The sequence below is a fragment of the Plecotus auritus genome (genome assembly GCF_963455305.1).
Source record: "Plecotus auritus genome assembly, chromosome: 2".
Taxonomy (NCBI): Eukaryota; Metazoa; Chordata; class Mammalia; order Chiroptera; family Vespertilionidae; genus Plecotus; species Plecotus auritus.
In genome coordinates, this window is record NC_137771.1 from 39,126,958 (window position 1) to 39,142,552 (window position 15,595).

At 42.2% G+C, this 15,595-nt stretch overlaps 1 protein-coding gene across 1 annotated transcript; it reads left to right on the top strand.

The window, feature by feature from the left end:
- Positions 1-13,606: 13,606 nt before the first annotated feature.
- LOC308242461 (parafibromin-like) lies at positions 13,607-15,205 on the top strand (the record flags this gene model as incomplete). The annotated part of the gene is made up of 1 exon (XM_080656850.1): positions 13,607-15,205. One exon carries the CDS (start codon positions 13,607-13,609, stop codon positions 15,203-15,205), a length of 1,599 nt encoding a protein of 532 aa, XP_080512976.1.
- Positions 15,206-15,595: the final 390 nt, after the last annotated feature.

The following is a 15,595-nucleotide window of genomic DNA, read 5'->3' on the forward strand; positions in this document are numbered from 1 at the left end:
CTACTAAGACTTTAAGGTTGTCTGTTACCTAAGCAAACCTGACGTTCACATCTTAATTGTATCTATGTTTAACTCTTGTATCATGAAGTATAACATACATCCAAAATAAGGAAACAAAACAAATGTTCCTTGCCATAAATTACCACTAAGTTAATCCCCATGCAACCATCACTAACCAGGTCAAGAGGCGAAATATTTTCCAGCCCTGGTAAACAAGACTATACCCTCTCTTCAATGTGATAGGCTGAATTGTGTCCCCTAAAATTCATAAGCTGAAGTCCCAACCCCCATAATTCAGAATGTGACTGTATTTAGAGAGTCTTTGAGGAGATAATTAAGTTAAAATGAGGTCTTTAGGGTGGACCCTACTCCAGTGTGACAGGTATCGTTATAAGAAGAGGAAATTAGGACACAAATATGCACAGAAGAAAGACCAGGTGAAGACATGGGGAGAAGAGAGTTCTCTATAAGCCAAGGAGAGAGGTCTCAGAAGAAACTAACCCTGCCAACACCTTGATCTTGGACTTCTGCCTCCAGAGTTGTGATTAAATAAACTTTTGTTGTTTAAGCCTGTGTTGTTTTGTTATGGCAGCTCTAGGAAATTAATTTACTCATTATAGTGGGTTCCTCAATATCCATTAGCAATAATCTCCATACTTACAGTTCTTCCATCGGTATAGTTTGTTGCTTGTTTTGTTTTTTAATTTTCATAGGAATGTAATCATGCACTGTGTGTGTGTGTGCGCGCGCACGCGTGTGTTGGTTACTTGTGCTCATAATTATAACATGAGGTTCATCACTCTCTTTGCTACAAACACATTCTACCATGTATTAACTCATTCTACTGTTTGTGTACTTTTGTGCTATTTCTTATCTGGAACTATAATGAATAATCTATATACGAACGACCGAACAACCGAATGACTGGTCGCTATGACACACACCGGCCACCAGGGGGCAGATGCTCAATGCAGGAGTGGTCAGTGGGAGCACTGCTCAGCTGACTGACGGGCACCAGATGCAGGGCTCACGGCTGGCGAGCACTGCTATGGCGGCGTGAGCCTCCCCCAATTGGGACTGAATGGGTGCAAGACCACAGCAGGTGCAGCAGGGCCAGGATGAGCAGGAGCAGGAGGCAGGAGTGGCAGGTGGCATTGGACTGCTGGTTTTGGCCCGATCCCAGCAGGGCATGCTGAGGAACCCTACCGGTGCATGAATCTGTGCACCGGGCCTCTAGTTCTATATAATAAAAGCCTAATATGCTAAGTGTACAATCGACCAGTTGGCCGTTCAAATAACCAAAGCATAATATGCTAATGATATGCTAAGGCTGCTCAACTGCTCGCTATGACGTGCACTGACCACCAGGGGGCAGATGCTCCAAGCGGTAGGTTAGCTTGATGCTGGGGTCCAGCTGATGGGGACTGAGCAAGACAGGGCCTGACACACCCTGGAGTACTCCCACGATCTTTCCCTAGCTGGCCAACCTCCTGTGTCTCTCCCTAGCCCCGATCATGCACTGGTGGGGTCCCTCAGCCTAGCCTGTGCCCTCTCGCAATCTGGGACCCCTCAGGGGATGTCAAAGAGCTGGTTTCGGCCCAAACCCACAGGGGGAGCATTGCTCAGCCAGAAGCCGGGCTCACACTGGTAGGCACAGCAGCAGTGGCAGGAGCCTCTCCCGCCTCCATGGTAGCGCTAAGGATGTCCAGCTGCCAGCTTAGGCCCGCTCCCCCTGGCTTAGGCCCATGGGGAGTGGGCCTAAGCCATCAGCCAGACATCTCCTGAGGGCGCAGGCTGGGCTGAGGGACCCTGCTCCCCGAGTGCACAAATTTTGTTTATCAGGGCTCTAGTACTGCTATAAAATTCTTGAACACATCTCTTTGTGCTTATGTGCATCAAAGAGTAAAATTCCAGTATTATAGGGTATGTGTATGTTTAACTTTACTAGATAATGTCAAATAATTTCAAAATTATTTTAATAATTCATGTTTTCACCAGCAGTTCAGGAGAGTCTCTGATGTTCTACATTCTTGCCAACACTTGCTATTGTCAGACTTTTTAATTATTTTGTCATTTAAGACTATACAATTGTTTCTTATTATGGTTTGAATTTGTATTTCTGTGCTTACAAATGATGTTAAGTAACTTTTAAAAACATTGATTGGTCATTAGAATATCCTTATTTGCAGTCTTTTTTCAACATTCTTGCATGTTTTTGTTGGATAGTATTTTTCTTATTGATTTATTTTCTTTATATATTATGAAAGTGAGCCCTTCGTTGGTTATTATGCTATTAATATATTCTTTCATTCAGAAAATGTAAATTTGTTCTGTGACCTACACCATATTAAAAATCAATTAGATTGTGGTTCTAAAAATAAAAAGACAAAATGATACAATTCTTAGAAGATAATCTGGAAGACTATCTCATGACCTTGACACAGAGAAAGTCTTAAGCAGGGTACAAAAATGAGACTGATAAATTTGATCACAACAATTAAATTATTACTCCCAAACTACCATTAAAATGATGAGAAGGCAAACCCACAATGGGGAAGTGATATTCCTAGAGATGTCTAAGTGAGGTAAATCCTCAGTTTTGTGGGTGGAAGTTAATGGATAATATTTAAAGTTGATCCATCAAGAAATAACAAAACAATAGTAAATACAGAAGCACATAATACTAGTAGGTCAGTGATAGCAGTACTCAGGTCCCTTGACTTTCTCAGCTGGGACAATCCTGAGGGATGTGTGCTACACGATTTCTGAGGTTAAGCTCCAGCCACCCATAGGGTAATTAGCCTAATTCATCTGGTATTGATTACTTCTTCATTATTACTTCTTCATTACCAGCCAGTGTTCCCTGAACCTCCAAAATAAACCAATGGCATCTAATATTTGTTTCAGGGCCTGCATCTGGGGGAACCCAAACTAAAGCACCAAGTCTTGAAAACAAAAATTCACATTTTAAAGCATCTTGTTCATTGCCTTTCAGCTCACCCCCGAAGTAAACCTCTCATGGGAGAAAGGCTATTCAACTAAGATGCCTTGAGTCTCTCTATTAACTATATACCAGATTTAGCTGAAAGGCAAGAATGGCAGCAAAGGGAAGAGATTATGCCTTTGAACACCTTGCATTTCAAGTGCACAGGACCAGGCCTAGTGTCAGTTCTTAGTGAGAAAGTAGTCTATTCAGGAAGGCAGCTGAGCCTAGACCGTGTTGCTATCTCCATCCCAAAGAGCCCAGCAACCTCTGGAAGCTTTTCACCAGTCATCCCATTGCACAGCCTAGAAGGAACGTGACATGCTCCCAAAATCAAGATCCATAGATTTTGTTCAGTCTTCACCACTGTTTTATATTTTATCAGCCTAAATACAGAAAAGCCCTTTCAACAGATGGATTGCATCAGATTCTGTAAATGTTGTAATTGTTTGGCAGGATTAGTGCTTATGCTGAAAAATGTAATTTACAAAGATGCACACAGACAACATACGTATATTCCCCCAATACACACAGCAACGCAGTTTAGGCTGCAAATGAGGCCCCATCATATGCCTTCTGTAGAGTGCTCATTAACTCATAAAATCCAGAATTAAACAGCAATTATATCCAATATTTCAGACTGCTGTTTCTGCCATTTGCTGTTTCATGCGAGCTTGAGAAATGAAATAAAGCACATCCCCCATCCGTTTCTCCCCGGAATATTCAGAGACCCTGGAGGACAGCCAAGTGACACAGTGCTAAATAAAATCAGCCCTTTTAAATTAGGTGTGGGCACAGCAGATATTTTACTAAAAAGATAAGCATCCTATAGTTTGGGCGGTTTCACAGTCCTTGCCCAAGGACATTTACAAAGATGCTGGTCTGGCTTACAAGGAACTCCCTCAGATGACTGTTCTGGGAATGATTCAGAGGTCTTGGGAAAAGAATCCTATAGATTTATATAATTTCACCAGCCGCCCATTTTAATAGAGTATTCTATTGCTAAAATCAAGGAGGAAAGAAATTGCAAGTAAGTCAATCTCAGGCATGCTACCAGGCAGACCTAGGTCCACGGAAAGTTCAAGGCTGATGGAAGAACCCTCCACTGGAGACTTGTGAGAGCAATCGTGGGCTTATCATGTTAATCATCGAAGGCCTCCTCTGTACCAGGCACTGGACTAAGTATGTCACTCCTTAGGTGGAGGCTTAAATGGTTTAAAAATGAGAGGATTAAAGCTCAGGGGTCTTTAATAACTTGCCCAAGGAGATTGCCATCAGACCTGATTCAAACTTAGTTTTGCCAAAGTTCCCGACTCTAAAGCTCCTTTTGTCAAATCTTCAAAAAGATCCCTGATGTTTCTAAAACTCATGTAGCCCACTCGGAAGAAATTGTTTTCTTTTCCCTGATTACTACTCAAAATTGAGGAATGGAGAAGAGGCCAGCTCCTAAATGATGGGGGTTGGGAGAAAAAAAAAAAGATCTTGTTGGTTATGAGTAAAGTCAGCTTTTTAAAGTTCATTTCTCTCTCAATTCTGAAAGAGTTCACAGCCAAACTTTGTGGCAGAAGATGTTTTTTGTTCATCCAAATTGCAATAATTACACACAATATTGCTTCAGTGTTTTCTGATTACAAAACAAAAACAAGTAGAAGAATAAAGATAGAAAAGCATAAAGAAAACAATTCAATCCTGCCAGGCTAGTGTGCTCAGTGGATTGAGCATGGGGGTTATAGGTTCAATTCCTGGTCAGGGCACATGCCGGGGTTGTGGGCTTGACCCCCAGTAGGGGACTGTGAAAGGCGACGGCCAGCGTGGCTTTCGGGTTCAAAGGCTTGGAGAAAGAGCTGACGTACAAATGATACACACAAGATAAGATTAATTTTGATTAATATGGGAAGAGGCCAGGGCAAACTTGAATAGGGCAGTCAAGTTCCACTGAGTTTCCTTTACCCAGCTGCTTTTATTTACTAGAATACACAATTGCCTTTTAGGAATGCAAACAGACATATCAATGGTAATGTTTATAGTAAACAGTAAGATTATCAGATTTTGGGGGTGTTTGCTTTAGGCCACTGAGTCAGCAGTAGGTCATAAAATGGAAATTCACCCTGTGAATTTCAAAGGGAAGTCCAGGTCAGCCTTCTGCCAGACTTCTCACATTTATATTAATTACTGTTGATCTTGGTTTCCAGCAGGGGACATGCAGGAGGCAGCCCATGGATGTTGCTCTCTCATCGATGTTTCTCATTCTCTCTCTCTCTCTCCATTTCTCTCTCTCTCTCTCTTAAAAACAACAACAATCCAAAATAATTATAATGTATACAGAAAAGTACAAAAATTGTAAATCCCCAGTGAATTAAAGCAACAAGAAAATTTTTATGTAACTACATCTCCCACATAGTTTAAGAGACATTTATCACTACTCCACAAGATCCCTTCATGCCCCCTAAACATCACTGCCCTTTATTTCCCCCACCTTGTAACCATTGTGCGTATTTCTCTAAACTACTGTTGAGTTTTGCCCAAGTTTGAGTTTTATGGAAAGACAACACTGCGTGATGTATTCATGTTGTTTCATGTAGCTATAGCTCAGTCATTTTTATTGTTGTATAATATTTTATTATAGGTTAGTTTAGCAGACTTAGCAAATAAAAATTCAAGATACCCAAATGAATTTGAATTTCAGATAAGCATTTTTAGTATAAATATGTCCCATGTACCATTTGTGATATGCCTATACTGTAAGATTATTATTTTCCTAAAATTTAAATGGGCGTCTTGTGCATTATTTGACAATCCTAATTTTACCATCTTTTTAAAATCATTATTATTTTTTTATTGATTTTAGAGAGGAATGGAGAGGGAGGGATAGGAACATCAATGATGAGTAAGAATCATTTATCAGCTGCCTCCTGCACACCACCCACTGTGGATGGAGCCCACAACCCCGGCATGTGTCCTTGACCAGAATCGTACCTGGGACCCTTCAGTCCTCAGGCTGACGCTCTATCTGCTGAGCCAAACCAGCTAGGGCCCTAATTTCACAATCTTTAAAAATTATCTAATACTCTTATTTAGGAAAGTTTCAACTTTTGGCTATTGTAGATATGCTGCTAAGGACATTCTTATATATGTCTTTTCAACATTAAGGTTTTAAAGCAAATTTCCCCTTGTGCAATATATGAATATATGCTTTAAATTAAAATGTGATCAAATTATAGTATCAACATTTTGCATGTCCTGAACATTACAATTTTGGGAGTGTGTGGTATTCCTTTGGGTGACTGGGAATTGTCAAATTATAGTAAACTTGTGACACATTTTATTGATAATTTAGATACTCAGTCACAGTTCTAGAGAACCACTCTGGAGAGTTTGAAGAACACCAGAAAACAAAAACCAAGAGATAGTTGCAGAATAAGCAAGATAGAACTCTCGAGATTTGCCTCAGTCTCTTTTCTAGACAACACAAGTGAAGACATGATTGAAGATACAATCCAAAGGAAGTACGAGTGGAGAGGAGATGTGGGAAAGACCAGAAGGAAAGCAGTTAAAGGTGGGGCACTACTGAGCTGGCTATGGCTTCAAGAAAACTTTATAGCAGGTTACTTAATCACAGGAGAGGGCCCTAGAGAGACCTGTGGATCCATTGAATCTGATTGACAGTTGTAGAAGAATACTAGCCATTCATCTTTAAAGTGTGCCTCTGGGGATGGTAACACTCCCACACTTTCAGGTTTGGATAATCTAGCCTTGCTGATAGGACATTGGTGATGCCAGATTCTCTCTGGCCACATCCCAATCAGACCCTGAGCTGCCTTGGAGCTGCCATGGAGTTGCTTTTTAACCGCTACAGGAAGATGATGGAGGTCTTGCAGAATCCCGTTCCCTGCCTGAGGGAAAGGGGGGAGCAATTAACTAATGACTGAAGGAGGCAATGGTTGTGCTGACCTGGGCTTGACAGTCATAGATAGGCCAAACTGCCCCAGCCTGGAGACAAAACAAGCTTCTGGGCTCAAGGAGCTGGTGGGGACTTAGCTGTGTGGAGTGGCAGCTATCCTACCAAATCCAGGAGGGATTGTAAGCTGGGGAGAGCAACTCTGATTTTCAAGGGAAACAGAATGGACAGAAAATTTGGTAAGCCCAAAACCAACTGTGACCATATGAGCAGACACAGAAACAAGAAACTTAGCCTCTATTTGTGTTTTCTTTCATCTCATTTCCCCAACATTTTATTAGGAGATTGATAAACTTATAGAAAAGGTGAAAGAATGATACAGCGAAAACTCATGTCCACAACAAATTCTACAGTTAATATTTTCTTTATCATTCAATCTACCATTAATTCAACATTTTAAAAATTCACTTCAAGTTAACTTCCAGAATCAGATCTATATCCCTGAACAGTTCACCAAGTAAGTTACCAAAAGGAGTTCAATATCTGTTTAGTCTTGGTTAAAAGTTTCATGCAGTGAAATGCACAGTACTTAAAAGTCCTGCATAACTCAGATTCAACCATTTGCATTTTCAACATGACTAATGATTTTGAGCATATTTTCATCTGCTCATTGGCTGTTTCTATAGTCTTATCAGAATATTTTATAAATTTTTATTGAGTTGTTTTTCTTATTAAATTTGAGAATTCTTTATATATTCTGGACATTAGTCTTGTCAGACATATGATTTCAAAATAATTTCTCTTAGTTTGTGTCACTTATTTTCTTTTTTCTTCTTCTTTTTTTTATTTAATAAATCTTTATTGTTCAGATTATTACAATTGTTTCTCCTTTTCCCCCCCCATAGCTCTCCTCCACCCGGTTCCCACCCCACCCTTTGCCCTTACCTTCCCCCCACCACTGTCCTCATTTATAGGTGTTCGATTTTTGTCCAGTCTCTTCCTGGACCCCCTATAACCTTTCCCCCTGAGAATTATCAGTCCACTCCCTTTCTATGCCCCTAATTCTATTATATTCACCACTTTATTTTGTTCCTCCTGTTTTTAATTCACTTGATTTTTAGGTTCACTTGTTGATAGATATGTATTAGTTGTTCATAATTTTTATCTTTACTTTTTTCTTCTTCCTCTTCTTATAGAATACCTTTCAGTATTTCATATAATACTGGTTTGGTGGTGATAAACTCCTTTAGCTTTTTCTTATCTGTGAAGCTCTTTATCTGACCTTCAATTCTGAATGATAACTTTGCTGGGTAGAGTAATCTTGGTTGTAGGTTCTTGCTTTTCACCATTTTGAATATTTCTTGCCACTCCTGTCTGGCCTGCATAGTTTCTGTTGAGAAATCAGCTGACAATCGTATGGGTGCTCCCTTGTAGGTAATTAACTGTTTTTCTCTTGCTGCTTTTAATATTCTCCCTTTGTCTTTTGCCCCTGGCATTTTAATTGTGATGTGTCTTGGTGTGGTTCTCTTTGGATTCCTCTTGTTTGGGGTTCTGTGCACTTCCTGGACTTGTAAGTCTATTTCTTTCACCAGGTGGGGGAAGTTTTCAGTCATTATTTCTTCAAATAGGTTTTCAGTATCTTGCTCTCTCTCTTCTTCTGGCACCCCCATAATTCAGATGTTGGTATGCTTGAAGTTGTCCCAGAGGCTTCTTACACTATCTTCAACTTTTTGGATTCTTTTTTCTTTTTGCTTTCTGGTTGAGTGTTTTTTGCTTCTTTGTTTTTCAAATCTTTGACTTGATTCTTGTGTTCCTCTAGTCTGCTGTTGGGTCTCTGTATAATATTTTTTATTTCAGTCAGTGTATGCTTAATTTCTAGTTGGCCCTTTTTCATATCCTCGAGGGTCTCGCTAAATTTATCGGACTTTTCTAGGATATTCTTGAAAAGCCTTATAACCGTGGTTTTGAATTCTATATCCAGTCGTTTGTTTTCCTCCATTTCTTTCGTTTGTGATCTGTTTCTTTGCCTCCGCATTTTCGTTGATTCCCTGAGTTGGTAGGGTAGCTTTGTGTGCTAGGTTTCCTATATGGCTGAGTGGTCCGGCCTCCCCAGTTAACCTGAGGTGGACACTCTTGGTGCACCCCTTTGTGGACGGTGTGTATAGCCTTGTTGTAGTTAAGTCTTGATTGTTGTTGGTATCACTGGGAGGAATAGACCTCCAGGCCAGTTGGCTGTGAGGATCAGCTGTGTCTACGCTGGGAAAAGTTCAGTGCTGGAGACAGCCTTATAGGATTAGACTTGCAAAACTGCAAAAGCCTCTGTGCTCAGCTTGGATGGGGCAGACAGTCTTGGCTTCCTGTCAGCCCTGCCCTTGCCTGTGCACCTCCAGACCTCTGCCTTCCATGACTCCCCTGAGTTTCCACCTGACAGTCCAGATTCCCCCTGTAAGAGTGTGGGTCCCCAGGGGCTCGCCCGGAACTGGGGTTCAGTGCAGTAGTTACTAGGGTTCAGTGCAGTCAGGAGCTTCTGACTCCCTTCCTCTAGGGAATGCCTGCGGCAACCTCCGCATTCAGCTTTCTCTGCGAGCACTCGAGTGTGTGCGTGCATGCCTCCAGACTCGCCATGGCTCCCGCGGGTCTCCGAGTCTCTGAGTCTCCATGTGCCTTTCTCTCTACCTGACAGTCCAGACTCCCCCTGTATGAGCCTGGGTCCACGGGGTTTCGCCCAGAACTGGGTTTCAGGGCAGTCGGAACTGGGGTTCAGTGCAGTCGGGGGCTTCCTTCCCCCTCCCGTCAGAGAAAGTCAGCTGGCACACAGTCGCCCTTCCTCTCTGCGCGCATCTCCGTACCTCAGCCCTCCTTTGCCGCTCCTCTGATTCTCCGTGAGCTTTCCTCTTTCCTTCTAGTTGTAGAATTTCCTCTCAGCCAGCCTTCCTGTGGTTCTGGATGATGTCCGTTCTGTCTTTTAGTTGTAGTTTTGAAATTGTTGTGTGAGGCAGCAGTTTAGGTGCTTACCTATGCCACCATTTTGGTTTCTCCTTATTTTCTTAATGATACTTTTAATGGGAATGTTTTTAAATTTTTTGGGGGGCAAAACTTGTTGTCATTATTTATTTTTGGAATGTTTTTAATTTTGATGTGCTCTTTTTTATTAACTTTTAAAAAAATATATTGAATTTTGTAGTTCTGTCTTTTAAACCTTTTATCTCCAAGTGCTTATACCTAAAAAAGTTAAAGGGAAAATGTAATAGGCTAATTTTTCTTCTAGAAGTTCTTTTAGTTTTAAGGATTGGGAGTATAATCATCTGAAATTAAGTTTTCAGTATTGTGTAAGACCAAAATTGAGGTTTATTTTGTTCTAAATGGATGTCTGATAGTGCCAGAACCATTTGCTGAAAAGATTATCCTTTTTACTGTGGTGCCTTTGTCAAAAATCAAATTACAATTTATTGTAGGTCTATTTCTGGGACCTTTACTCATTTTTATTGACCAACTTGTTGATCCTTATGCCGGTACTACACTATATTGATCAGAGGAGCTTTCTTCTAAGTTTTAAACTCCATTCAAGTCCTCCAAATTTGTCCTTTTTCAAGATTGCTTTGGATATTTTAGGTACTCTGTATTTGCATATAAATTTTAGAATAAGCTTTTTAATATCTAAAAAAAAAAAAGAAAAAAAGAAAAAAGAAAAGAAAAAGCCTGGTGGGATTATGAGAAGGATTGCTTGGGAATCTATAGATCATTTGGGAAGAATTAAAAGCTTAATAACATCAAGTCTTTCAATTAATGAACATGGTATATATTTCTATTTATGTCTTTTTTTAATTTCTAAGGAAGTGTTCAGATTGGCAGAATAAGGACCTCTGAAAACTCACATCTCCACACAAGTAAGAACACTAGCAAAAATTTATCAAAATCAATTTTTGAACTCTGGAAATTAGCCAGAGGCTTACAACAATTTGAGAAAAGTTTATTCAAGAAGAACAGAATCTTGTTAAGAACAACACTTGTGTTGCTTTATCTTGCCCTATTCCCAAGTCCTTCTCCCACAGATCCATGACAGCTTTGAAAACCAATAGCCTCACAATCATTGTACCATGAAAAATAGCCTTTACTGAAGGGGCAAAAGGAGGTGGGTGCTTCTCTAAATCTTGATTTTCAGGGAGTAGTCTTAATTTGGCCTGTCTGGCAATTCCCTGAAAAATTTTAATCAGAGACATTGTCTTTATATGACCTGACTCAGAGTTTACTCTTCTTAAACTGCCTTTCCACTAAGCATTTGTCAAGAACAACCAGCAAAAAGAGGATTAAAAATGGTGGCAGAGTAAGTGGATGCTGCACAGACATGCTTTCAGGAACAAACTAGAATTACAACTAAAATACAAAAAAACTTCCTGAATAATCAATGGAAAACTCACAGGACAGACCCCTGATACCCGAGGACCAAGGGTGGAGACCACATAGAGACTGGTAGGAGAGGTGTAGGTGATAAAGGGCTGGCCGGGTGCCCACAGACCACAACTAAAGTCCCAGAGAGATATCTCAGCTGTGGGGGGTTGCCACTGAGAACTCTGGGATCTAATCCCCAAGCTGGGCCCCCTGGCAGAGAGCACTAGAACTGAGGAGGGTACCCACATAACATCTAGCTGTGAAAAGTAAGGGGTGCTGTCTGCCAGGGATTAGCAGCTAAAAATTCAGGCACCCTCTTAAAGGGCCAAGGCACAAACTTCCCTGTGGAGTCACCCACCTTGTGTTCCAGTGGAGGGAGGATAAAGTGGACTAGAGCTGTGAGAGAAGAATCCAGGACTGGGGACTCAGGAGATAGAGCTCAGAAGGCAGACACTCCAAGTTTCCTGGGATGAGTCATTCCCTCACCCAGCAGAGGTCATCTTTCCCACAGACATTTGCCTTAGCTGGGGGAAGACAGTTGATACACCCTATTGGAAAACACCTTGCCCTGAGGCTACTTACGAGATTAAAAATAACCAGTAGCCTTCAGGCAGAAGCAACTTCCCCACCCTATTGAAGAAAAACCCTCGCCACACCTGAGGACAATTGCCTGGGAGGCAATTCAAGTTGGAATCCTATTAGTCTGTAGACAGAGGCAGTCTCTGGAGGCTTTGAGTCTTTGCCTGAACGAATTAGTCAGAAACAGCCTTTAACACTGTCCTGCACAAGAGATTGAGAGGTGTAGAGATTCTACCTAAAACATAGTCACAAACCCAAACAGATAGGAGGAGACAAAAAAAACAACCTCCAAATGAAAGAACCAGAGAATTCTCCCGAAGAAGAGAAGAAGAGATAAAAGAAGCAGAGATAAGAAATTTATCTGAAACAGAGTTCAGAGTAATGATGGTAAAAATGCTCAACAGCATGAAAAAAGATACAGTAACTATGAAAAAAGAACAGTCTGAGATAAAGAATGATATAACACAAATAAAGAATACATTGGAAGGAATACATGGTAGATTAGGGGAAGCCGAGGATGGAATCAGTGAATTAGAAGACAGGGTTGAAAATATCACTCAATCAGAGAACCAAAAAGAAAAAAAAAACTATTAAAAAATAGGAGGACAGCTTAAGAGAGCTGTGGAACAACGTGAAACATAACAATATTAGAATAGCAAGTGTTCCAGAACAGGTAGAAAGGGAGAAAGGCATAGAGAAGGTGTTGGAAGAAATGATGGTAGAACACTTCCCTAATGTGGTAAAGGAAAAAGTCACACAAGTTCAGGAGGCACAGAGAACCCCAAACAAGAAGAACCCAAACAGGCCCATGACCAGACACATCATAATTAAAATGCCAAAAATTAAAGACAAAGAGAGAACCTTAAAGGGAGAAAGAGAAAAGAACAACCAGCAACAATCATTTAATATTACATGGTCCAAAGTGTAAATAGTTGGTGTGAACAAGCTGACCAAAAACCTTGGAAGGAAAAGCTGGGAAATGACATATTCATAAGGGGTTTGGAAAAGCTCCAGCATATTACTGGAAACCTAGAAGGCTACATACACATCCAGAGCTGTGTGCATGCTCAGCAAAGACCAAGTTGATTGAGAATTTCTTGTCTCTAGCTGACCTTGAGGCTCTGTATAAACAGGAGCGAAAGCTCTGGTAAAGTGGTAAACGGCCTACCAGAGCATTGAAGGCATGTCTCAAAGCACACACAGTCCCTAGCAGAGGTTGGAGCTGTATTGGTTCAAAGTGTGGGTGTAAAAGGGGGTTCTTTGAAAAGTAACCTCACAGGGTGATCTAGTCACAAATTCCCAACTCGGCAGGTCTTGGTGGGCAGTCACTTCCCAGGCCTATATCTGTAGGAAAATATTTACCTTTGCCTTAAGCAAGTCCTGTTTATTATTCATGTGCATCTAGGTTAACGCACCTTTGAAACGCCAGAGTAATCCTTTTTTTTTTCAGACTTCTTGGAAGCAACCACTCTTAAGAAAGCACATAATCTTATAATCCAATCCCTGTCTTTTTTTCTCCCACCTTCATATAATCTTATTTACATCCCCTCCTTAATTTCTGACATATAAAAGGAACCGCAGGGTGGGTGCCTGGCATAAGCAGCCGCGGCAGTGGCGGAGGCGGAGGCGAAGGCGGAGGCGAGGGCAGCAGCTGCAGCTGCCCAGTGAGGCAGGGAGGCAGTGGCCGAGTGAGGCAGGGAGGCAGCAGCACTGGTGCATGGGGGCCTTGGTGGCGCCAGTGGCGGCGGTGGCGGAAGATGGCAGACGTGCTCAGGGTCCTGCGACAGTACAACATCCAGAAGAAGGAGATCTTGGTGAAGGAGGACAAAGTCATCTTTGGCCGCGAGTTCTCCTGGCCCAAGAATGTGAAGACCAACTACGTGGTGTGGGGGACTGGAAAGGAAGGCCGACCCAGGGAGCACTACACGCTGGAGTCTATCTTATTTCTCCTGAATAACGTGCACCTTCCTCATCCTGTTTATGTCCGACGCGCAGCCACTGAAAATATCCCTGTGGTGAGAAGACCTGACCGAAAAGACCTGCTTGCATATCTCAGTGGCGAAGCATCCACGTCGGCAAGTATCGACCGAAGCGCCCCTGGAGAGCTAGGGCTGCAGCGATCCACGCAAGTGAAGCGAGCTGCAGAGGAGGTGTCAGCAGGAGCGAAGAAGCCACGCACTGAGGATGAAGAGCGTGTGCGCCTCGATGAAGAGAGATGGGCTGCCCGCTTGGAGGGTCACAAAGAAGGGATTGTACAGCCTGGACAGATTAGGCCTTTGTCTGAAACTATGTCCGTGGAAAAAATTGCTGCCATCAAAGTCAAAATCATGGCGAAGAAAAGATCTACCATCAAGACTGACTTAGGTGATCACTTAGCCGCTGTGAAAGGGAGGAGTTTTGTGGACGCGGAGGTAGATGTGACCCGGGACATTGTCAGCAGAGAGAGAGTGGGGAGGACGCGGACAACTATCCTACAGAGCACGGGAAAGACCTTTGCCGAGGACATTTTTGCAATTCTTCAGTCTGTGGAAGCCAGAGAAGAAGGGCGAGCGCCTGAACAGCGACCGGCCCCAAAGGCAGCACCTGTGGCTCCCACATTGCCTACCAAACAGCCGACCCCAGCTGCCTACAACAGATATGTCCAGGAACGATTCAAAGAAAAAGAAGAAATGGAAGGCTTCAAAATTGACACGATGGGCACCTACCATGGGATGACGCTGGAGTCCTTGACGGAGGGTGTGGTGGCCTGTGAGACTCAGACCCCCGCGGCACAGCCAGTACCGAGACCCATTTCTCAAGCAAGACCTCCCGCTCATCAGAAGAAAGGCTCTCGGACACCCGTTATCATAATCCCTGCCGCCGCCACCTCCTTAATAACCATGCTGAACGCAAAGGACCTTCTGCAGGACCTGACCTTTGTCCCATCAGATGAGAAGAAGAAACAGGGCTGCCGACGAGAAAATGAAACTCTGATACAGAGAAGAAAAGACCAGATGCAGCCGCGGGGCACCGAGCTCAGCCTCACGGTGCCCTACAAAGTCGTAGACAAGCCTCTGAAACTCACGCCTCAGGACTGGGACCGGGTCGTGGCCATCTTCGTGCACGGTTCTGCCTGGCAGTTCAAAGGGTGGCCAGGGCTTTTGCCTGATGGCTCTCCAGTTGACATGTTTGCCAAAATTAAAGCCTTCCATCTCAAATATGATCAAGTTCCTCTAGACCCCAACGTGCAGAAGTGGGACGTAACAGTGTTAGAGCTCAGCTATTACAAACGCCACTCGGATAGACTGCTTTTCTTAAGCTTCTGGGAAACGCTGGATAGGTACATGGTAAGGCATAAATCCCATTTGAGATTCTGAATTACCTGGTTTCCCCATCTGGGAATCTGGATTAAGAAGTGTGGATATACCTTCATCTAAAGACTGACTAGAGTGTCAAGCTCTGAATTTATCAAAATCACCAATTAAGAAGGATCAAGCAAAAGGTTTCATCCGATGCTTTTGTGCTTCAAAGGGCTCATATGATACCTATCATTCATATCAGCAAACTTTTGGGCCTACAACTATTTTTTTTTAATATTAGCCTTCTAGTCTGTAATGGAAATTGTATATTTTGATAGAAGTTTTTTCTTCATTGGTTAAACTAGCATTACTTAAAATGTGTTTCTTTAGAAAAAAAAATAAAGAAACTACAAAACTGTTATTTGCTGAAGCGTTTGAGATCGCATTTTGGCTCAAATAAATTGATAA